Source organism: Polypterus senegalus, chromosome 1, assembly GCF_016835505.1.
Source record: "Polypterus senegalus isolate Bchr_013 chromosome 1, ASM1683550v1, whole genome shotgun sequence".
NCBI lineage: Eukaryota > Metazoa > Chordata > Cladistia > Polypteriformes > Polypteridae > Polypterus > Polypterus senegalus.
The window spans coordinates 70,463,251-70,489,151 of record NC_053154.1 but is presented as its reverse complement, the minus strand read 5'-3'; the positions used below and the strand labels follow the sequence as shown (position 1 = coordinate 70,489,151).

Below are 25,901 nucleotides of genomic sequence, written 5' to 3'. Positions count from 1 at the left end.
AGGACAAAACACAGGGTGGTAAGGAATAAAATACAGCATATAGAGTCAATCAATGTTTTAGACCTATTCTTCCACTTGGAATTGGATCAGTTTGCTCTGATTTAATGGAGGCACAAACTGCTAATGCTGAGGCCTCTCTAGAGAATTTCCGCAGTGCTGTTCATTGATGAAGGTGAGATTCAGGACAGAGATTGTCTTAAAAACAGACTGTAATTAAACTTGAAGAATTTGCTGCCTTGATATGTTACAAAGCAAAAAACTTTGGTCACTTTGAGTATAAATTGTGATTGTGACCCAAGTCTGTCATCAAGGTCAGATTGGTCTTTGAATACTAAACGTTTTCTCTTCAGAATTTGCAATTTTGTTTTTTAGTCTTCTGTTGACGTAACTGGGAAAATATGAGATGAGCCTGTATGGACAAAATGGCCTCCGATCACTTTATTCATTTATGTTTCCTGCATGGTTATAGAGGAGTCCACTCAAAAAGAGTAAATTTCATTTTGATACTTCTCATAAAGGATACTTAATTTTCATATACAGACATGGTCTGTGCAGAATTTGCAGGTTTTTCCATTTTTCACCAGGTATTTCAAAGGTTTTCTCCTACCTAAAAAAGATATAAATGATAGGTTAATGGAAGACACTAAACTGGCCTGAGTGAGTAAGTATGCCATGCAATGGATGGGCACCCAGATTCACAGTTAGCTTGTGTTTTGCACCTGCCACTCTAGGGGTGGGTTCTGGCCCCCATGACACTAAAACCAGAATTAGCTGTGTTTGAAAATGCTTGGACCATTTGAACATACATTCAGCAAACTGGAGCACTGTAAAGCTTTAATGGCAGCTGTCTATACAGTACAATACAATGCAATTTATTTTTTTAATAGCCCAAAAATCCCGCAATGAGCTTTAACAGGCCCTGTTTTTGACGCCTCCCAGCCTTAACTCTCTTAACAAAACAAGAAAAAACTCCCAGAAAAAACCTTGTAGGATAAAAATTAAAGACATTTTGGGAAAGGTATTTCAGAGAGAGACTGTTTTCCAGGTAGGCTGGGCATGCAGTGGGTGTCAGTAAAAGGGGGTTAATATGATACAATACACTGAACAGAACACTAGTAATCCTCAATACAATAAAATAGTACAATAGTAGTACAGAGCAGAACACAAGAGAAGATTACATCGCATAATAGAATTCCAATTTGTTCAGAGTCCTGAAGACCTCGGCCATCAAGCAAGCCCGTCCCAACTGGACCCACTGAGTCAGTGCTGGGCCGGCCAGTCTGATAATGATTCCAGTGCTCATCTATCAGAGATGACTTTTCCTTAGGTAGGCAAATAACTTGACATTAGGGCAGTGGCACCAAGTGCCACATTTGAGTACCAAGAAGAGAAACAGAATAAGTAAGGGTTAGTAGCAGTTTATAACTATCGTATTACTTTTGTTTTGGTGCTAATGACTAACAACAGAGATGCAGTATGTACAGTGTGACAGCAGATGGCGCTATACCAGCGCTTAGCCCAACACAAAAATATGTGTGTTTATAAGTGTGCCTCCTGCATCTGTCTATTTTTCTTCTTTCTGCTGACCCCTTATATAAGTCACCCGGAAGTGCTCCAGGTGCGCTTTGCCCCACTTCCAGCGGTACTTCCAGGTGTGGCAGCAGAACCACCCACATGGGCCCAGGAACAGCTGCAGCAACCCCTGGCAGCACACCCGGATCCCAACAGGGCTATAGATAACTCCCTTTCCCATGAAGCCCGGCGGGAGTTATTGGCACCACTGCAACCCATGGGGGCTGCCATCTAGCATCCCAGAGGAGGTACTGTTCTGCCCAGGCTTGCTCCCCCAGTCTTCTCAGTGAGGAAGCGTCCCAGCTGGACAAGGACCCTGGCCGTTTGTGACAACAATTAATCAGCAGCTATAGCCTGGGTATGCTAAACTGAAGTAGTAAACATGTCTAGAGAAGCACAGTAGCCTGTTTTTAAAAGCAGGTTTCCTTATGATAAACTGCCACTATGTTTTCAGTCTGTTTCTGTTGTTTGAATCATTTCTGACTCCCTACATTTCTGATTTTAAAAACAGTACAGAAGATAATAAATAGAACGGTAGTCAAATTAAGCCAATAAGTAGACACAAGCTTCACCAACAGAGAGAAATGCTATTGAGTGATTTTAGTTACTGACAAATTAGCCTCAGCCAACAGGGCATATTTAAAAGCGACACAACCAGAAACGTTTCTGCTTTTTTAGGAAAATAAATTGTAATGTGTGAGAGAGTAATCCTGGCTTTAATGAATATATTGCTCAGCTCCTTCATGGCTTTTCTTTTTTTTTTCACCTTGGTACTAGATGACAGTTAAAGTGAGAAAACAGCTAGCAAATGTGAATAACAGTGAGCTCACTCTTAGTTCAGGTATTTTATTGAGGCACAGTAAATTGAGCGAAAATGATGATCATCATATGTCAGTTATGGGCCTTGCTGCAAGTAAGATGAATAAAATGTGTGCTGAAATGAGATATTCTGGAACATTTTGCTGCTTTGCCGCACAGAAATATCAGAGCTTATTGAAAACTTGGCTGGAGTGTTTTGACAAGGCACTGTATAACTTCAGCAGCTTCGCTCTTCTTGATTTGTCAGACTTCTGTGATTCTAAGTTTCTCGATGTCACACAGAGCCTGCTTTTTTTCACATAAAAAATAACTGATAGCTCATGCCTACATTTTGATTAGAATGAAGACTGTGTGGGAGGCGACAGGCCACACAGAGTTTAAATGGATTATGTTTTGTGGAGAATAACCAAATGAAGTGAAAGAGTCGGTGATCATCTTTCCTCTACAGGCCAGGCTCCTGTGCCGGAGAGGAATCAGCAGCTTCCTATAAGTCGTCCAACACCTTCCCTGATGAGACACTTTCCTTCATCAAATCTTACCCTCTAATGGATGATGCTGTGCCTTCAGTTAGTGAAAAGCCCTGGTTCACCAAGACAACTAGCAGGTAATGGACAGTTTCTTTCCCTTTACTAACAGAAACCATTTAATTTTGATTAATCTCATATAAAATTATTACAAATTCAATTTTAATAGTTAAAAATACAGATAATTTGAAATTCTTTGAGGAAATGCTAACATTCCTAGAAATTTCCATCTCTCAAATCTTAGCTTTGCAGCTCATGGGGTGGAACAGAAGCCATGCTAGTTAGCCTTGATCAAGTGGATATAAGCAGCTACTGTAATGGCAAAAAGCAGCACAGTGGCTTATGCTGCTGCCTGACAACTCCAAAATTATGGATTCAGATTCTGGCTTAGTCACTGTCTATGTAGATCTTGCATGTTTTCCCTGTGTTTAATGGAGTTTTTCTTCAGTTTTTCTTCTTCATCCTGAAGATGTGTATCTTAGGTCAAATAGTGCATTTAGCTGGCACCATGAGTGTAGATATGTGCACTGCAACTGATTGGACCTCCTTTCAGAATTGGTTCCTGTCTCATGTCTGATGTTGCTGGTATAAGCTCAAGACCCTCATAATTTTTAATTGGATGGATGGATTAGTATAGCAAGGGTTTGATTTTTCTGGATAGTTTTATACATTCAAAAAAGTCACCAGTTATTAATTTACTCAAACTGCTGCCTTACAACAATGAAGGCTGGGGTTTTTATTTAGGGTCCTTCCTGCAAGGAGCTTGCATGTTCTCCTAACAAATGGTCTGGTTTCCTCCCACAGTCCAAAGACATGCAGGTTAGGTGGACTGGTGATGCTAAATTGGTCCAAGTGATTGTGTGACTGTGTATTCAACCATTGGCACCCCCTGTCCAGGGATTGTTCCTGCCTTGCATTTTGTGCTTCCAGGTACAGACACCAGCTTCTGCGAGCCCCTGCTCAGGATGGATAAAGCAGGTTTGGGAGATGGATGGATGATGGATGTTTCTACTTTCTGATGTATTTCCAACTGTTAATCATCAGTTCAGTAGTAGTTGAGCTTAGAATGGAGCCATACATGTACTCTTGTTTTCTGTCCTCACTATAATGCCAGTATGCGCAGTTTCTAGCTAGCTGCACTCCTTCTGGCAGTGCCTTATAGTGAACAGTCAATGCATTCATTCATTCATTCATCCATCCATCCATCCATTATTTCATTCACCTCCAGGGTCACTCATATCACGGCCTATATATGATGCAGGGCAGGAGCCAACCCTTGATGGGCGCCAGTCCATCAGAAGGACATAGTCACACACCCACTCTCACTTATACAGGACCATTTTAGATGTACTGGATCAGCCAACATCCAAAAGATGTGCGGGTTAGGCTAGCTAGTGGTTCTAAATTGACCATGTGTGTTGGGAGTATGTGTGAGTAAATGGCGCACCCCTTTAATTTGGTTCCAGAAATTTGTAGTTGTGAGGCAGCAGTACTGGCCATTGCATCCCCATTGCTGGACACACCTTTTCACATAACCTTACAGTTTGGTGATCACATTTACAAGAGCTCCATCTTAATGTTATGCCAAGTCTCATTCCTTTTATTTCTCAAGAACTTTTTGTGTCTTTTGTGCATTGTTCATATTTATCTTAATGAAAATTGACCTAATTGTACACTAGCAGTAAACAAAGCACAGTGGAGTAAATATGACTGACTCTGGTTCCCACAAAGCATTACATCAATATCCACAATTTAACTTGATAACAAATGTCATGGGCATTTCATTTTAAAGAAGAAAATCACATTTCTGTTCAATTTATTAAAAGTATTAGAGAAGAAGAAACTTCTCACTTCTTTAAAATGACTAAGGATGTGGAATTGTGAACACCCATTTGAACAGGCTTTTTCATTAATTAAAAGAATGTTGATAAGTATATCCAGGCATCTCTTTTCCAAGCCCACAAGTTCTGGGTTCACTGGCACTCCCTGCACACACACACACACACACTTATTTTTACAATAATAGCCGATTTTGATACCAGACGCACTAATGAATCAGTCAGTCTCCTTCTTGACCTTGTATGTCTACTGGTGTGTACCATGTAAAGATCCAATCTCATTTTACAGGTATAAGCTGAATCAGATCGCCGTGGACACTGAAGCGGGTCCAGATAAGAACTACACAGTGGTCTTTCTTGGTTCAGAGGATGGGAAGATCCTCAAAGTTCTGGCGAGCACTGCTGAAAATTCAACTAGGGGTAGTTTACTTTTAGAAGAGGTTGATGTCTACAATCCCAGCAAGTGAGTTCCTTTCGTTTAGTTTTTCTTTCATTTCTCATTCAGTGAAAGTTGTCTTATTCTCACTTGTTTTATCAACAGGTGTAATAAGCACCTAGAGGACAGAAGGATTCTGGGACTGGAGCTCGACAAAGAGCATCATGCTTTGTTTGCAGCTTTTTCCAGCTGTGTGATCCGAGTGCCACTTAGCCGTTGTCAGAATTATGGCAGATGCAAAAAGTAAATATTTTTAGTGTCACTATATGCCTAACAAATTTCAGATTGCCAGATCATTTCAGATGATGTTTGCAGATTTTATGCAATGATGGTTCTTTGTAAGAAAATCCTGTTTTCTGCTTTCTAAAAGGTCCTACCAAAATTTTACGAGCATTCCGGTAATGCTTTAGACTGGAGGCTTGAAAGGCTTTATGTTACTGTGCCTCTATTAGTCGCTTTACTATTGCCGTGTAGCACTAAATGACTTAGAAGTAATAGAAGTAGTAGTATGCTTCTTTCCAGTGGCATGACAAACAAACTTAATATACATGGCTTGATCTTGTTTACACTGGATACCCCCTGTTCTTCAGGCATCGGTGCATTATAAGTCTTATTAGAATCAATGGAAACACTTTGATGCTATTTACCTTATTGAGCATTTAACTGTCCAGTCTGTAAAGTAACTACCGCTTGAGGAAGAATTAGCTGCTCAGCCTTCTGACCTGTGTAGCAGCCATTGCCTTGTCATCTCATCACAGAGTTCATATGTGTGACAAGTTTACCAAGGCTGAGGAGGATGTGATTTGACAGAGCTGCTGACAGGGGATCATGATGCTTGAAGCTGCCTTCACTGTAGCCATTCTGTCTAAAAGCTGACATTTGGGGATTACCGTATGCCGTCAGCCTAGAATGTCACAACAGCTCTCTCTGCAACAAGGCATGTGGAGAGCAAGCAATATGTGGCTCATTTCTGATTTGTATATTTTGACTGTCCAGCGGGTTGCCCATCTCGCTCTTGACCAGCTCAGCAAGCACTCCTGGCATCATACTAGAAATGAAACTTGGAACATCAAATTATAGCTGTTACTGCTTCACAGATGAGCCCAGAGTTGATTTAATCAAGGGAACAACAGCAGGACACACTGCTCTATGAAAAATGGGAATCTGCAGTCCTTTGAGTAGATTGAAGGTTGTTGTTTAATATGTTCATGTGTTTTTAATTTAGTTGTTCTTTCTGTTATATTGGCACATTTAAAAGCATGTGTGCACATATGGTGCACACAGAGTAGTCTGAAAATTATAACAGTTTTTGATCATTTTTGCAATCTTTGCTTTTCTAGCCAAGGCAAATTAATCTTCATGGCCACACATTAGAAGACTGGTGAAAAACTGGAATCATGTGACATTGTTGGTTGCTTTTATTTTAAAGTTGTGCTGGACATAACCTTTCAAAAATCTTACATTCATCTAGCTTTTTTTTTTTGTTTCACCATCAGACTAAGCTTTTCTCATATGTGAAAAATCTACATTTTTCACAATAGCTGTGTGCTTTGTTTGTGGTAAAGCACATTTTTCCATATAAAGTCCTATAGTTAGCTCTTTTTCCCAATTCATCCTCAGGACCTGCCTCAGATCTCAAGACCCCTATTGCATATGGCTGAAGAGTGGGACGTGTGCCAATCTTCCACCTGGATTCAAGTAAGGACTTTACTGGAGCTATTTAACTTGCTTCTCTCTGTCCTGCAGATTTATAATATATTATGCAGAAACTCTAGGATAACAGCCTCTGGCTAGTGAAATTATGGCACTTTTTTTGGAAAATATACAGTATTTAAATAATATCATGCAATTTGATACTGTATATTTAGTTTGCCATTTGGTTTTCAAAGTTTAGTGTGTGCATTATTAAAATATGGAACTTGTGACTACAGTTCAAAAATCTCACATAATATTTTACTTTCTTGCAATCCTGGATTAAAAGTTTAAGATCAAGCAACAGTTTCCTTTTTTTTTTTTTTGGATCATTTACAGTATATGTTCAACTTCTTCTCCTCTTTCTTTGATTCACTTACCAATGCGTTAATATACAAACGTGGAGTACAGCTTAGTTTAGCTATGAACTACGTTGAAAACACAAAGGATAAAGATTTGGGGGGATCCACCCTGTATATTGTAGATTCGCTGTAAAGAAAGAGCGATCGTTAGTAAGGAATAACCTCATAAGACCGAGTCCAATATAAGACTGCTGTAGGAAAGAGCTGGTGGCTTCTTATAGCTGAAGGGGAGGAAGAGGCGGATCCTCATAGGAGGAAGGAAGAAATTATGTCATCCAAGAGTGTGGTCTGTAGCAGGAAGAAAGCGGTTTATATGTTATTTGTTCCTGCAATGATGGAGAGAAGGAATTATTGCACATGATTAGCCCCAGACATCGACATTTCAGCAATAACTACACCCTTCTGCTGCCTCCCATGCGCACATGTATGACAACTAATTAATATTTGGGGGGTTGTGGGTGAATTTTTGACATTTTTGCATTATTTTTTCTTGATCTTTGTGATCTTTTTGTGTTTTGACCTTTGTTTCAGTAGCATTTTAGTAGTGACAGTGACAAGGGTAGATGATGTTAGCAGGGTGCACCATGGGTATTCATTGCTGACACATATTAACACATGCACTGTAGTTCTGAGGTTCTAGGGTTGTTACATTGTCAAAATATCATTACAGCTGCTAAGTTTCTCTTTACTGTCCAATTAACAGTATTTCAGCCACTGTCCAGAGAAAGGTGTTTTTGGTTTATTTCCAGAACTTGATGCAGTTTAAGCTACTAGCTAGGACTACCTCCCATTTCAGTCATTACTAATGCAGTTGTGCTCAAGTTTTCATTAATGAAATTTAAATAAATGGTGCACCTTCAGGGCAATAATCAGTTTGTCTACCAAAATAATAAACAATGAAAGTTTTGTCAGGACATTCAAACGAATACATCTTATCTGTTTGCGGTAGGCTGGTGCCCTGCCTGGGGTTTGTGCCTGCCATGCACCCTGTGGTATCTGGGATTGGCTCCAGCAGACCCCCATGGCCCTGTGTTAGGATATGGCAGGTTGGTGAATGGCTGACTAACTGACATCTTATCTGTTGTCTAAATTAGTGTTAAGATTTCAAGGTGCCCAATATATTGTTTTCAACTGCACTGTTAGATATGCTGGTCCATAAATCTCTAGTTTTTTGTGTGAAGAAAGACTCTCTCATCATTTGTCATAGTTAAACCTGAGCCTGTTTTTCCATATTCTTGCCAAAAACTTTCTTTTAAAATAAAAGCATCTGTATGTACATTTTTCTTAATTTTGGTCGCATTTGTCATGTCTTTTTTTGCTTAAGTTGAATATATTCATCTCCTTCTGTGTGGTGGCTGTTCTGTTGCGTCCTTTTGGTAATAATGAGACACAAATTTTAGTTTAGGTACTGAAAAACTGCACCTGTTATTCATTTACTCTACTTCTAAAACATCAGTTGATCAGTTATTCATCTCTGTGCTGTGCGGCATATCGAAATGATGGTAAAATTACTTGTTAATATGAAGGATTCATGGGTCTTATACTAAATATGTCATATCAAGAGAAATGTGTCTCAGTTAGGCCACCTCAGACCACTCAAAAGTGAAGTTCTATTAGTAGGACACATTGCAGAGATGAATAAACACTTTACTGATGCTTTGTAAGCGTTATGAAGACCCAAAGAAGTGTTTGCTAAGCTCTTGTTACATAATAGTAAACGTAAGCTAAAGGGTTGCCAGCATTTTTTTTATTTCCTTTTTGTCCATGTGTATCAAGAATTTTACATGTTTTTGGCATCCCTGAAAATGATCAGATCACTTCTGGAGTGGTATCTGTGTGTGTGTCAAGATGGTAAGCCTGTGGACATGATAACTCAAAAACATTCCAAATGAAATATGTTATTAGCATTTTAAAAGGCTAAAACGCTACTGAGTTTGAGCAAAGTCACTTCAGTACATTTTGTTCTACAGAGATAAGCACATACTGCATATCAGAGGTGGATATAATGAAATTGTTGTGACAGAGTAAACATTTATAAACCACAGCTTTATGCACAGAAAGTCAACAAATATGATTTTATTTTCTTTTAACTTTAGTGTTTATACTGAATTTGTCCACAGCTCAATTTTGCCCAGCTAAATCAGTAGGGATTTTAATCATTCTAGGGTATCTGCCAATCTACCCAATTTTGTGTCAGCGTTATGCAAATTTAAATTGTTACTTCAATTTTTAGGTACATAATTAACTTTAGTTAAAAGGGACATTGGCCTCAGTATTAATACCTGGGTGACCGAATGGCATTTTCTAATTCATAAAAAAATTTTCCCAGTATAACTGGTTGTGTTCTGTGTATTTTTAATGCATTTGTCTGCACTGTTCCACTCCTTTCGAGCTAGTGTGGTGCTGAGGTGTCACCATTTGCACAGACTTGACGTGGTTCATCGTGTGGTGGGTGCTGCAATGTACTGTATCAGGACAAGCTCCCACCCTCCTCCTCTACTCACAATTCCATCCCAGGACTTTAATGATTAGCCTGTTATAGGGTACCTTATCAAAAGCTTTTAGAAAGTAAGTAAATGCAGATGAAAAAGACTAAATAAAGAGTCATACACTGAACTGAGGGCCTCTTTTTGACTGTCTCATTCTTAGTGACGTCCTGCTGATCTTTCATTTGCTTTGAGTAGGAAGTGGTTGAATCCTTCTAAGCATTGATTAAAATGAATTTTCTGTCCTATGCTGTCCTGTCCCTCTCTGGACTGGGCTGTTGTCCCATACCACTGTTAAGATGCATACATGGGCAGGTGTTTCTTGTTCACTGTTACAGCAGGGCCAACAAACTCCTCCTTTAGTTCTGACTTTGATGTTAAATTGATGTGTTATACTTTGAAGGCCCTTTTGATAATACCAAGCATACAGCAAGCTTGACAGTGCAAGGGTGTTATTTGACAAGGAAACCAAATAAAACTTAATCATTATATTGCTACCCTTGTAAATCTCACTTTGCCACTCTTTATACAGCTATATTATGCTTACAGTATTTCTATTACATGTAAAGCTTTGACATGACAGTACCCATTTGCTTTGATCTGCACACTTTTAGGTATCTCGATTCATCCATGTAGTTCTTCTGTTTTGCGAGCTCACAAACTCATACAAGGGACAGTGTGGTGAAGCCATAAAATAAATTACCAATCAGTGTGGTGGAGAGTAGGACTTTATTGACCTTCAAAACTCAAGGATTGCAGTGGGCTGAATGGCCCATTCTTGTCAAAGTGTTTCTAATATTTAATGCTTGACTGGTGCCCAGTGTTGCCAGGATAGGTTCCACCCATCCATGACCCAGAATAGGGTTAAGTAAGTTTGAGAATCTTATATGTTAATAATGTGAAATGAAGCCAGGAATCCAGTTTTCTTAGATTGATTGTGATAGAAGAGTAGTGAAAGAGTGGGTATTGCTGTTGCATTAAAGATTAAGCAATGTTAGTTTGAATTCTGTTCCTACTCACTGTGTGAAGTCTGTATGTTTTCCCTGTGTCCTTTGTTGGTTTTCTTTCCATATCCCAATTATTCAAGTATTAGGATAACTGAGTGCTTTACATTGATCAACTGTTTATGTGGGTGTATGCATAGTGTGTGCATGAGTGGGCCCTGCCAACAACTAAAATAATAAGAATAATAAGTTGTATTTATAGAGCGCCTTTCACAAACCCAAAGTCACTTTACATACAAAGTAAAAAAAAAATTACACGGAAGACAGAAGTTCGTAGAAGAAGAAAGTTTTCAGTTGAGATTTAAAAGTGCAGAAAGAAGAGCGATCTCAGTGAGACTGAGGAAGAGTGTTCCAGAGTTGAGGGGCCATAGCACTGAAGGATCTGCCTCCCAGGGTGGAGAGTCTGGTGCGTGGGACAGTAAGGAGGTTACTGCTCGAGGACCTGAGAGAGCATTAAGGAGTGTAATGATCTAGGAGCTGAGTAAGGTCGAGAGGGGCAAGGTTAGGTAGGACTTTGAAGGTGAGAAGCAGAATCTTGAATTTAATCCTTGATGGAATTGGTAACCAGTGAAGTTGGGAGAGAACAGGGGAGATGCGAGCAAAACGCCTTGTATGGGTGAGGACTCTGGCTGCGGAGTTCTGAATCTACTGTAGCTTCTGAATAGATTTTGCAGGGAGGCCGATGAAGAGGGAATTACAATAATCAGTCCAAGATATTATGAAATAATGAACCAGAGTTTGAGCATCATTAAAGGACAGAAATGGATGGAGACGGGCAATGTTATAGAAATGATAGGAATACATTTTGGAAAGGGGCCTAATGTGTAGCTCAAATTTAAGTGATGAATCAAACAAAACACCAAGATTTCTGACAACAAGAGTACCATCAACAGAAACAGAGAAATTGGATGCCTGAGAAAGTTGGCATTTTGGACCTACCAATAACACTTCAGTTTTATTGCCATTAAGTTTGAGAAAGTTATTTTCCATCCATAGCTTAAGATCAGCGGTGCAGTCAGTGAGTGTGCAGGGAGGTGAATCTGTAGGGGAGTCTATACTAAGATATAACTGTATATCTTCTGCATAGCAGTTGAAGTTAAGGCTATGTCTGTGAATAATCTGACCTAAAGGAAGGATATAAAGTAGAAAAGTATTGGCCCAAGGACTGAACCCTAACTGGTATCTTGTCCAGGATTGGTTTCTTCTTTCTGCCCTTTTATATCGGGACAGTCTCTGATTCTCATTCAATTGGATAATACAACACTCCAACCATAAACGCAAACCCTTGCCAGCTCACCCGCTCACTTTACTCCAATTCAGTTGAAAAAACTGTTACCCTTTAAATAGAAATTCTCTACATGTCAACGTCACATTTTTGAAGCAAATTATAATTTAAGTAAAACTTTACAGGAATGTGAACTTCCAAGAATTAATCTCCTGCCACCTAGATGCAACAGCACTAATCGCTATGCCCTCACTTTGTGGTATAGAACTGGAATGAACACTGAAGCAGGTCATGGGAAAATTCAGGCTCTACTGAGGATGTCAGAATTTCAGAACTGAAAATGTGTGACATTTGGGGTTAAAGATGAGTGAACTTGTAAACTCTGCTAGGAGAACAAAATTTAAATCACATGACCCAGGAGCTGTATGGCTGCATGGGTCTACTCATAAATTCATCACGACTTCAGATATTAGCAGAATGAAAGCACAGTACCAGAAAAGGAACAATTTTCTTAGTCACTGTTACTATTTCTTCATGCTGGTAATTTATTCTGTCTATAAAACTCAATTTTTTTGGATAGAGATATTGATGCTTTTATTGCTGAGTTGCCTCTTTCTTACATTTACTCTGATGAATATTTCAAATACCTATGAATAAATTGAAAGTCTGGTTAAATGCCATTTTGTTTATGTGTTGTCTGCTTTTACCTTGCATATCTTGATATACTTTGTTAGCATTCACAGAGCCTGACTTGATAACAAAACCCCAAGTAAATGAATGAGAATATATTGAACTCTTACTCAGGGCTTCAAGCTAAAGAGAAAAAAACGCCTTTAGTCAATAGGGGAGTCATTAGATCCATTTACAAAATGATTCAAAACATAGTCAGGTCTAATGAAAATGCAAGAGACGCAGACATGTCGGGCTAGTGAACAACCTTGCCTTATGATTCACATTACACTAATCCAAATGAGTACATTTTCATTATAAGCATGTGTTTGTTCACAAGGAAGCCCTACAGTTTCCGAAAGGTTTAGGAGGAGAATGAGAGAGGCAGGCAAAAGAGAAAGAGAAAATGGCTTTTAGTGTGAATACAGTGTTTAAGTGCAGGATGTTTACAGCACTGTTATGTTTTTTTATATAGATGTAATGCATGCTCGCATATGTAGGGTGTCATGGGCTGACTGTTAAATACAAGAGCAGACTGTTATTTCAACACACATCTTATTACATTCTCCTCTGGCCTTCAGGTTATTTGTGTTTAAATTATGCATATGAGTAGTGATTTCCTAGCAATAATATTGTGACTTCTTCAGACTGTTAGAATTCCAATAGTCTGAGGACAGGTGGCATTTGAGAGTATTCTGACTAGCAGTATTACAGTCTGGCATGGAAACTGCCACGTCTCCAACCGCAGAGCCCTTCAGAGGATTGTGCGGACCACTGATCGCATCATCGGCAGCCCTTTACCAAGACTCCAGGACATTTATACCTCCTGCTCCCTACGTAAGGCCACCTGCATCGTGGCTGACCCCTACCATCCCTCCATCCCTCCCACAAACTGTTTACCCCCTTCCATCTGGAAGAAGATTCTGCAGCATCAGGAGCAGGTCTGCTAGACTGTGCAAAGCTTTTTCCTTCAAGCAGTCTGGCTTCTGAACACCATGCTGCCCCCTTCTCCACAAATTGTTCTGCCCTTTTTAACACTAGAATTACCAGAGCCTACGAAAAAACTCAAAAATCCGTCCCACCTTAAATCGCTTCTCACCTCTCCGTCAGCGTCCTTTATCCTGTAAATATGTGGATAAGCACCAAACAGCAAGCAGCCTGCTATCACATCCCCTCACCACGCACAGTTTTCTCAGCTCTGTTTACCTGCGTGTCAGTTGCTTAGAGTTGTATAGAGTGAAAAGTCAAGCAAAATGACACCTTTTATAAATACTATATTATTATTGGAACACTTGCATTTCATGTGTGTTCCGTGTCTACAATGATCTATGCACAGTAAACACATCACTAAAACAGAAACGTTTTTCATGTTTTAGTACTAATATGACAAAATGTAGACATGAAGTGTATAATGTGTGAAGCCTGAAGTCCAAATATCAACGAAACACTTTCACAAAAGGTACAAATATAACCGAACAAGTGTGCTTTTATTTTATTGGGGAAAGCGGCTGTCTGGAACAGAAGCTTGTCGATGTTGAATCCTCCTTTTCTTTTTCCATCGCCTTTTCTAGTAAGATGTGACGATGAAGTTCCTCTGCAAGCTGAGCCATGAACACTGTTTTATTCACAGTGGCCCCCCATGCATGCCTTGCACAGTACATGTGCGTTGATCACCGCCAGCATGTTGCATCACACAGCAACTGGCCACCTGCATGCTCTTATGTGCACTGAATAAGCTCCTGATCTGACTCTTAAGTAACAGCACCAGCATAAATTCACACACGATCTGATGCTGTTCGTTTTCAAATAATATTGCATTAGTGCGATGATGTCTTCATATATATTGTCTCTTTCTTTCAGGTGTGTAATAGAAATCACAGCATAGAGAGAAGTGTGTACATTGTAAGAGGTACATACATTGTAAATGTAGGAAGGACGATCCTTGCGTGTGTGTGTGAACTGTTAACATTTGAATCTGATGATTGCATATAGCGCTGAACTTACTGTTCTGTATTATTCTTTCCCCTGCATGTCCTGGAGTACAAAAGAAACCGCATACAACAACATGTGGGGACTGGCATGATCGGGGGTAAGAAAAAACACGCGGTCATTGATTACAAACTGCAAGATGTTATGCGAATGAATATGAATAATATGAATAATGATGTATCCATGCCACAAAGGTTTCTGAAATGTACTATACAGGTCATAAAACTAATTATTCCAAATATCATATATACCTATGTCTCTGTTTTTTTTTTTGTTTTTTTTTGACATCATAGACCATAAGGTCCATACTAATTCAGCATGAGCAGGAACACTCAATAAAACTGAATAAAAAAAATCAAGTGACGGTGAGATACGAAGAATGCTGATTCGCCAGTGTTTGTGTTGTCAGCTTTTATCCCTCCAGATCAGAGAATGTCCAGTTCCATTGTCTCAAAACACCGCTCACATCTCCAGTTATTCCCAGTTTCAAATTAAAACTAACAGCGTCAGATCCCTCCGTTATGTTTCGTGATCGTGATTTAGAGAGAATAAAAGTGAAAAAAAAACAGTAACTTGTACAAGTCCTATAAATGTACACCGTGTGTTACAGATGCAAACCAAGCCTATGTGTGTACTGTATAATATTAACAATAAGAGCAGCTCACTACTGAAAACGGCAAATATAGGAGTGAGTCGGAATCGAACTGGGGACTCTTGATTACAAGTCAGCAAATCTTACTGCTACGCCATGGAAGCTGTTGTCTTTTCCTTGAACCTTTTTTGAAAGTGTTTATTTGATCTTTGGACTTCAGGCTTCATACATTATATAGTTTATGCCCACATTTCGTAGGCTCTGGTAATTCTAGTGTTAATCCCCCGCGCTGTATTTTTATACCTACAATGTGTATACCTACAATGTTATGTTTGCATGCCAATAGTCTTGTCCATATGTACAGTACATCCTTACTCTCTCAACTCATTGCATACTTACACAATTGTTCATATTTGCACAGTGTAATTGCACTAAAGAATTGCGCATATAATACATGTTTACACTACTTACCTGCCGTTTTGCACTGTGTCTTATAGTCCTTTGTCAATACTCTGCATTTGTTACTGCCTCCCTTATGTGCCTGCCCACCCCATAGTTCTTTTTGCTAGATATATTTTCTTATTTAGATATTTGTATATTTGTATTTTTATATTTACTGTAGTATATATGTGCAGTTATATGTATAGATATTATATTATTTATTCATTCCTCCCGTTTGTCCTTTTGTGATCTGTCTGAAGTGCTGTCTGATTGTGCTGTTGTCCTGTTGTGTTGTACGTTGCACCTTGGTCCCGGAGGACATTATTTTGTCTTACTGTGTGCTTTAATGTATATGGTTGATATGACAATAAAGCTCGACTTGACTTGACTTGATGGTGGCCCAGTGCTGCTGCTTCACAGATCTATCATCCTGGGGTTAAGTTCTACACCTGATTGTTGTCTGCATAGCATTTTCGATCTTGTCTTTTGTATCTGTGTGAATTTTCCTCGTGCATCATGATAGACATAGTGTTATGTTAATTGGTGATTCTCAGCTGGCTTATGTGTAGGCCCTGTTTGGATACACAATGGGAGGTCTGGAACTTGAAAATACCCCTTATCTAAAGGACCTAGGAGCTATAGTGGATTTATCACTATCTACGTCAATGCAACGTGCACAATCGATCAAGAGGGCTAATAGGATGTTAGGCTATATATCATGATGTGCAAGCCAAGGAAGGTTATGCTTACGTTTAACAACACACTGTTGATGCCTCACGTGGAGTACTGAGTGCAGTTTTGGTCTCCATATTACAAATAAGGCATAGCACTAGAGAAGGTCCAGAAGAGAGTGACTAGGAAGATTAAAGGATTGAAGTGTATGAGTTATGAAGAAAGATTAAAGGTCTCAAACCTTTTCAGTTTTAGTAAACTGAGATTTTAGCAAACGGATGACTGATGTTTTTAAAATTATGAAAACAAATAGTACAGTGGACCCCGGCTGCTACTTTAAAATGATTTCAACAAGAACATGGGGACACAGCTGGAAACTTGTTAAGGGGTAAATTTCTCACAAGTGTTAACAAACATTTCTTCATACTCAGTTTACCCATGTACTTCTTTCGTTAAGCTAGGATTAAGCTCTCACAAACTCATACAAGGGACAGTGTGGTGGAGCCATAAAATAAATTACCAAGCAGTGTGGTGGAGAGTTGGACTTTAGTGTCCTTCAAAACTCAACTTGATGAAATTAGGTGGAAAGGACTGGCGTGGGCCGAATGGCCCTTTCTTGTCAAAGCTTTTCTAATGCTCTAGGCTTGACTGGTTCCCAGTTTTGCCAGGATAGGTTCCAGCCCATCAGGATCCAGAATAGAGTTAAGTAGGTTTGAGAATCTTATATGTTAATAATGTGAAATGAAGCCAGGAATCCAGTTATCTTAGATTGGTTGTGACAGAAGAGTAGTGAAAGAGTTTTCAGTAAACAATGTGGAGGTTAAAAGGAGGCCTCAGATGGTTGATCTGCTCTCTTACGTTATGCTGTCTTGAGAGAATACTGCCTGGGTATTTAGAATAAGCTACAAATGCGTTTCACCAGTGTTTCTTTAAAGTATATATCCTTAAGCTAACAAGGAAGGCAACACAAATTAAGTAACAAATGTAAAAATACATTTACAGAAATTGCTGATTAATAAATAATAAAGGCACTCATTTCAAGGACGCAAAGAACTGCCAGTGAGCTCTCCTCAGATGAAGTGAACTCTCTGCTGCTGGCTGTATGTGAATAAGCAGGAATATCATGGAGACGTCAAGCTCGGTTCAAATGTCTGTCATGTGCATTTTGTAGAATGAAGTTCATACTTTCATGTCCATTACAAAGTATTGATAAAATACAAATACAACATCATACAATAGTGCATATAAAAGATGTGCATTTGTAAAGTGCACTGTATTAAACAAAATAACAACAGTGATTTTTGATAAGGTGACTTTCTGTGTTCTTTGGAAGTTGCTCAGAATATAAAACTAGTGCAACACTTAATGTTAAAAACAGACAGAACAGCTTTCAGGTTAATGCCGCATGAAAGAAATACAGAAGATGGTGCCCACATATACCCTCCATTTTATATATTGTGATGTGGGCAGCTGTGTGGGAACCCAAACTTTGATCAGAGAGCACCAAAATTAAACAATTTTATATGAAAAATACTGTTTTATTAGTGGTGGATTATCAAAGGGAGAGCACATGAAATATACCCGAGCTTGGCTCTACGGTTCCTATTTTGTAAGGAGGGTTGAATCTTTAGAAACACAGCGTTTCAGTCCCCACAGTGCTCCAGACTTTATGCTTCACTCTGACTCTCATATACCCTGTTTATTCTTTGGCCACAATTCCACCCAGCCTGTTGACCCTTTAACCCCAGAGGACCACATGACGCCAAGCTCCATATGCTACTAGAAGGGAACTGCTTTTACTCTTCATCTTAGGGATTCTTCTAGGCTTCAAATTACCTTCTGAAAACCCAGGAGTCATCTCCCCAGAGATCTCTGTATTTATAAGTCAGGTAACCTTGGTAGCTCTGTGCTCATTGGTCTGTCTCACATGTGTAACCCCTGCTGGTGGGAATTCTCTCTCTGCTTTCTACCACTCTTCCATCACATTTCTCTTAATTCATTGACCATTGAGAAATGATGCCAAGTTCACCATTTAATGACATACGGTATACCACCCCGGTGTCAGTTTATCCACACTGCTTGATCTTCACTACTGGTGTATAAAATGTGGACCATTCTGGGCCCCTCCACTTTCATGTACCCATCATATGTTCTTTCTGTTCTGACAGTCGTTTGCCATCTAGGTAGATTACCTCTATCCATCCATTTATTTTTCAATTGGCCTCTCTAGCTCATAGACGCTGGGAGCCCAGACACTCTTGACCCATACTTCATTTAGTTTGCGAAACAAAGGATATAAGAAGTAATCTGGGCATATTTTTTTTTAATAGTTGAAGGAATTAAGTAAAGCATTCATAATTCGATGCAGACATAGTAAGTTCAATATGGGCATACATAAATTATAAAATGGAGGTCACTTGTCGAATGTGATTTCAATTTAGGTAACTCTGCACTGTTCCATCTAAATGAGCATTACAGTGTTTTGGCGAACAAAGAAACTGTCAAACTAATGTCAGTAGAATCCCCCGTATATATACTTTAGCAATGTTGTGTTTTTTGAGTTTAAACCTGTTTTTTTATCAGTTAAAGACCTCTGCGGCAGTTTTACAGAAGAAGAAATCAAAGTAGTAATGTTCATAGCATACCTGCTATTCTTTTATTTTTTTTAAACAAAAGTGAAATACATAGCGCCAATATATTTGTTAGGCTGAGTGAGAGATGAGAGGTCAGTAAATAGAAAATTATATTCATGAATCCCTTAAACACACACAGTAAGAGGTCCGATGGTTAGTGCCGAAAGTGACATGACATATTGAATATATTGAGGGACATTATGCCTAGCATATATGTATAATGCACTAATGAGGCCGTATCTGGAGAACTGTGTGCAGTTGTGGTAACCACACCACAAGAAAGACATAGCAGCCCTTGAAGCTGTTCAGAGCAGAGCAACCAAGTGCATCTCAAGACTTAAGGACATGTCCTACTCGGACACACTCATAGGAGCAGAGGACACTGCCTGGGAATCTAATCTGGGTCTTTAAAATCTTCAAAGGCATTGATAAAGTATATTCTTTCAACTTAAGTGTGACTCACATACTCCAGGACACCAGTGGAAATTAAGGGGAAGTGCATTAAGGACTGAGGCCATGAAGCGCTTCTTTATGCAAAGAGTTGTGGAAATCTGGAACAAACTACCAAAATCAGGCAGTTGAAGCAGAAACATTGACAACCTTAGAGAAATATCTAGATGACATTTTAGGACAGCTTAGGTATTACCTAAACAAACAAGCCTGATAAACTTAATATTTTTCCCCCATTTGTCAAATTTATGTTCTTATGAAACGCACTTGGACATTGGAAGAACATGCAGACTTCATACATACGGTGCCCTGGACGGGATTCAAACCCATGACTCTGGATGTGTGAGTCAGCAGCAATAAGCCTTGGGCCACCATGTTGCTCACTGCAGGGGTGTATAATGAAAAATAATATAAAGGAAAATATAAGGCTTAACTTTTGCTTTATCTATCCATTTCATAAACCCATGTTTTCCAACTTTTAGTAAAAGGGCAGAAGTGCATCCAGTAGCATAAAGGTGCAAGGCTTGGCACCTTTCCTTTACAGGGCACACACAAGCACTTTCCCATAAAAGGCTAATTCACAGTCATCAATTAGCAAACTTTTACGTCTTCACAATGCATCATGAAAACCACACGGTATTTGATGAGTCTACAGAAAATGTGCCCACACTGGGTTCATACTCAATCTGTTGGAGTTGCACTAAAGTACACCACTGTTCTACTTGACATGTAAGTGGGAACTGGAGCCTGTTGTTGCAGCCCTCATACCAACTGTGGATGCAGCACCAGTCCATCACAGGGCATACTCATTCACACACCTGCACTGGGCCAAAGTAGAGTCTCCAATGAACCTATTAGGCACATATTTGGGATGTGAGAGGACAGACCATGGAGACACAAAGCTAACTACTACCAATGGTGTCAAGAGTGCAAAGTCCTTTCTCTTGGCATCCCTCAGGTTGTATAATACATACTGCTTATCTATCAATTTTGTATTAATTACATTGGGCTCTCAATGCACACTCAGTGCACCTCTATATTGATTATTTTAACACTAGAATTACCAACGCTTACGAAAAAAATCGTAAATCCGGCCCACCTTAAATCCGCTCGCACCTCTTTGTCAGCGTCTTTTGTCTTGTAAATGTGTTGTTAAGCCCAAGCAGCAAGCAGCTGGCTATACCATCCTCCCACCGCCGCAGAAAGTGCAAAAACCTCTACCAACTCAAGCCTTGTTTATCAGGGAGTCAGGTACCTAGAGCTGTATAGGCTAAAAAATATATTTTTATTTGGAACACATACATTTCATGTGTGTTCTGTGTCTACAAAGATCTATGTAAGTGTAGGATGACAGGAAATGCAAGAAATGTTGAACACATACCTAAAAGATAAACTTTTTCCATGTTTTATACTAACGAGAAAAGTTTGACATGAAGTGTATAATGTGTGAAGACTGAAGTCCAAATATCAAATAAGCACTTTCACTAAAGGTATGTGTTCCAAATAATGACATATTTTTGATAAACGAGGCTTGAGCTGGGAGAGGTTTTTGCTGTTTCTGCGGCGGTGGGAGGATGGGATAGTAGGCTGCTTGCTGCTTGGGATTATCAATGCATTTACAAAACAATATACGCTGATGTAGAGGTGCGAGTGGATTTAAGGTTGGCCCGGTTTACGAGTTCTTTCGTAAGCTTTAGTAATTCTACTGTTAAACATAATGTTATTTACATTAAGTATGTAATAGCGTTTTAGAATCCAAGATTTCTAATTGCGTAAATTAAGACTTATTGATTTGATGCTGTGGATACTGCAGGTAAAGGTGAGGAATTAAACCCCAACAATGTAGTTTTCTTCTGTTGCATATAATAAAAACTAGAAACACTAAGCAGTGTTCCCAAAGTCCAAAAATGTCTTACCAAGCTGATTAAAAAAATTTAAAAACTCCTTGCTCACTTTCTTGTTAATAGTCTCACTGCACAACAGAATAGTGACAATCTCTTGTTATCAACATCTGACCATAGTTATTTTATTTCTTTTAGTTAGTTTTTATTGTTTGGTAGCGAGAAGAAGCCATGTGACACTCCCTGTTTACATTCCTTCATTTGTCAGACTGCCAAGTGCAGTTTGATTACATGGATGGTAAGAATGCCACCTTCATTCACTTGTTCCCCCCACCCCACACTCTTGACATTTAGGAAATATTTGCTAAGATCCAAAGTACACATAACTCACAAAATGCAAAACTGACTCCTACCTGGGGGTTGTTTAAAGCAGTTTGGAGTAGGCGGGAATGTTAACTGATGATGAAAGAGTGGGAATAAAGCAGCAGAAACGGGCACCACACATTTCTGTGAGTCAGTAGGAGTTAGATGTGATTCTTCCAGCTCTCAAAAAAGAAGAACACCAGTTTAAATATTTTGCCATTGTGTTTCATTTTTGTTTTTGTTTTTTTTTGGGTTTTTTTTCTTGTTTCTTACATTATGTAGGAAACACCTACACTGGATTGAAAATTGTTAAGAAAATTACATCCTTGATAAACAGACCTAAATAACAGCAGATCAAATTGAAGAGCTACAGCAGAGCTGGCACACAATGGCAGGGCTGTTCAGGAAGCTCAAGATCAGACATCCATGCTTAATTAGGGAAGACCATCGGAGTGATGAGTCTCAACTGATCTGTCACCTGATGCGTTATCTCTAAATGTGCCTCTCAAGCATCTTTCAGGGTTTCCAACAAACAATAGACCATAATAAATAAGCAAAATATAGGGTGATGTATTTGAGATTTTAGATTTGAGGATGCTTGTGTTTATGGTATCTTTATATGAAAACATTATATAAAAGCGTGCTTTGTCCTTTATTTCTTTCTGTCTTTCAGAGGCAGCTTTGAACAAGATATTGAAAATGGATATTCCCAAAGTCCTGATAGCTGTCACGGTATGAAGGAATGAGGCTTCGATCAGAATGCTTTTTATTTCTCTGTTCAAATGTGCCATTTAAATATTTTTGCTAAGCTTTATCCTGCTAGTATGTTGGCTTTTTCCCTTCAGTTATGCAGCATAATATTGCTCACGCTTAACCTTTGCCAATAGTCTGTAACCTTTTTATTTTATTAGACTACTGAGGACATTTTTTTTAATTGGACTTGTACTTATCTTGATTGAAGTGATCAAGATGCAACATATTTTATGATTCCTTTCATTTTTTTACAAAAATGAGCCAAAAGTGAAATTCCATCCAGATCTGAATAGTTTAACCTTATTAGTGTTAGACATGTTTCTCTCCTGCTGCGGTGGGGCCATTCATCAAAGTAGAAAGACATGGCCCGTCTAAAATCATCTTCTTTTGTGTGACAGAAAGCAAATTTTCCATTTTCTCCAGGAATATCTTCACCTTGCTCATTAAATTCTTCAGAGTTCAGAGCATGTTCTTTATTGGAAGCCATTCTCAAAAGTAGATGCTGTAGCTTCAGTGCCAAGTTTCATGAGTAGAAGAAAATTACTTCTGAGGCGGGAAGAGATGAATTAGGAGGGGGATAATGAACATGGAAACAAATGATGGCAGACAAAGACTAAGAGCGATCGTAGAGAAGAAAACGATAATGAAATTGGCAATTCAACAACATGTGACACACAGTGGGAAGCACTTGGATGTTTTCTGTTCACACAATTAAATACAACAAACTGGAGGTTTTAGCAGATTGTTACGTGAAAAAGGATCTCCACTTTACTGTGAAAAAAAATTATTTCATTTGTTAAATCTATCGCTCTATTTACTGAGCCTGCTTGGTCCAATTTTGGTTTCATGGGGAGCATTTTTAGTAGGAAACAACAATTATTAAAGTTCCAGCTGACTCTAAGGCTCAATTCTAAGGCTGAATACTTTTCAGACACATCCATACCATACCAGTTTAGAAAGGCCAGTTGCTGTAACCTGCATATCTCTGGGATGTTGGAGGAAACCTGAGTAGATGGACAAGAAGAGAACCTGTAAACTCCACACTCACTCTGACCAGGCCTGAATTTGAACCCAATCTCTTTATTAGCACTGTGTCATCAAGCCACTCAATTCATTAGTTTAATTAGTCTAAATTTCATTAGAGTACTTCTTTGTGCTGTTTTGACAGGATTTCATATCATGTAGTACTGAAAGGACCACCTCTTTCAATGCATCCTAGAAAATGTTATTCTGTGACATTTGAAAAGGGGAAACAAGAAAATCCCATTTACAATATGTATTGTCCCATTCTCAAAAATGTCAGATATGAGTGACGGACTGTATGCCAGTGATGGGCAGCTTGGGGACCCAGGGCTAATGGTGGATGTATGTTTCTGTTGCATCCTGCCTCTTAATAATTAATAAATGTATTCATGTGATTAATCTCTGAGCCTAATCAAAACCTAGTTTTGGAATTTCTAAATTTAAAGTTACAAGGTTCTCTTGTGAAGGGGCTGAATTTCACCAAAGCGTCTTTCAGTTTGCAGGATTGCATTTTTCCTCAGTTTATGGCTGAATTCTCATTCCAATGGAAAAAATAAATTATGTCTGATGTTAAAATTACATATGCTGTATATAAAGGGCAGGTCACTCTAAAATGGCAGCATAAAATTGAAAAGACGAACAAAGTGAAAAAACATTCAATAACTGATAAGTACTTCATATAAAAGACCATGTTGCACTTCCATATATTTTGAGTACAAAAGAAAGTTAAAGGCTAGTATGGTGGCTCCACTTGTCCAGCTGTTGCTTCATAGCCTATTGGACCCTGACTTGAATCCCGATGTGGCTGCTGTCTGTGTGGAGTTTTTATGAGTCCACATGGTTTTTTTCATGCAGGTTCTCAAGTTTCCTCCAACATCACAGAGGTGCACAGGTTAGGTTATGTGATCACTCTAAACTGGCACAGTATGGCTGCGTGTGTGAATGTGCCCTATGGAGGATTAGCATCTTGTACAGGGTCCCTTTTTGTCTTGCCCCTAATTCAGCTGAAATAGGCACTGGCTCCCCTTTACCCTGAATTGGGATAACTGGAAAATGTAGCAAAATAGACAGATACATAGATGTAAAAGGCACTATATAGCATACAGAGATAAATGTGAAAGGCAGTATAAAGCACAGATAATAAAAAGCACTGTATACCATCATTAAAGATACTAATTACAAAGACAGATAGTGAATTTCATTATAATAGACAGATAACAAATAGCACTATTTAGTAAAGCTAGTGTTGCCTGTATGGGAATCTGTCATTTCAAAACCCCAAATAACCAAGCAAACCAAACAGGTCTAGAGGAAGTGTGAAGTGAAAGGTTAAAACATAAATGGCCAATACTCCACATGACTAGCCTCTGTTTTGCCTCCTGCAATTACCCACAACACACTCCAAGCAAACACTTCTTCACAGCCCCTGAGACCTCTTTCACCACCTCTGCCCCTTCTTCCTCTCATCACCTGATCTCTTTCCAACACTCTCCCAACTGACTCCAAGCACAGACGCTCTCCAGTCAGAATGGCACTTTAAACCCCAGCCTCTTAATATGTCTGTGCTCACTTCTAGGTCACAGGTTAGTGTTCATTTAGACCAGGGATGCCAGCCTAGAGCATCACCCTGTGGCAACCCCAGACACAATATTGGCCTTAAACAGCCAGAGCAATATGGTAGTGTTCTATTTACATCTCTCTCATAGATAGTCAATTTACAAGAGATAAAGATAAAAGGCAGTATAAAACACAGATAATGAAAGGCACTTTATTACAGATATATAACAGACATTAAAGGCACTTTTTGCTACTTATAATTTCAGCTGTAGTGATATTGTCATGTGTACAGTGTACGCTGAAATTTTAACTTGCATGTTTTAATGCCATGTCACATTACAAAACTTTTCCAATCTCCGATTTCATTAACACAATCTTAGCCACAGCATACTCCCATGGCTGCAAATTGTGTAGTTTGATATACTCAGCAACTTAGTCCAACCAGTCTGCAACTCACCCTTATGTCATAGAGGTGGGCTGTGTGCGTAGGAGAGTTGAAAACAAATGAGCGCTCACCACAAAAAACAATGCAAATAATACAGCTATAAGGACTAAAGAACACAAAAGTTTTGGGCCGCAAAAACAGAGCAAGCTTTTTCTATCTGATATGTCATTGTGGTATAGCGGGTCCACAGCTCACTGAGTAAAGGCCATTTTTAAATAAATAATCGACGCTCTCGTGGCTTAGCAAGGAGTCGTTGGGCCATAGCAAGCCGGGGGGCGATCCATAGGGTGTGGGTGTTTCTCACTCAGTGCACAGGTGAGGAACTGCCCACATTCGTGATTGTCCCGTGGCTAATGCTGCAGCTGCTGTGGCCCTCGTCATTTTAAAAGAAGCGCGAGTCGGCTGTGGGGGGATTGAGAAAGGAACGAGAGAGAGGAGAGAGAAGGAAATGGAGGTTGGAAGCAGGAAGAAGAGAAAGGAGAAAGAGCGCGAGCAAATCGGTGCAGCAGGAAGGA

At 39.2% G+C, this 25,901-nt stretch overlaps 1 protein-coding gene across 8 annotated transcripts in view; it reads left to right on the top strand.

Annotated features, from left to right (window-relative positions):
* sema6e (sema domain, transmembrane domain (TM), and cytoplasmic domain, (semaphorin) 6E) overlaps window positions 1–25,901 on the top strand; it is a 384,951-nt gene that overhangs the window by 320,585 nt on the left and 38,465 nt on the right. For 7 of the 8 annotated variants that reach the window (XM_039750618.1, XM_039750627.1, XM_039750576.1 and 4 more), the window contains 5 exons: window positions 2,840–2,995; window positions 5,043–5,216; window positions 5,295–5,432; window positions 6,810–6,887; window positions 22,282–22,340. In XM_039750618.1, the coding sequence (XP_039606552.1) occupies window positions 2,840–2,995; window positions 5,043–5,216; window positions 5,295–5,432; window positions 6,810–6,887; window positions 22,282–22,340 (605 nt within the window). Of the gene's footprint in view, window positions 1–2,839; window positions 2,996–5,042; window positions 5,221–5,294; window positions 5,433–6,809; window positions 6,888–22,281; window positions 22,341–25,901 lie in introns of those variants that run through there. The other variant, XM_039750636.1, reaches the window with a different exon arrangement.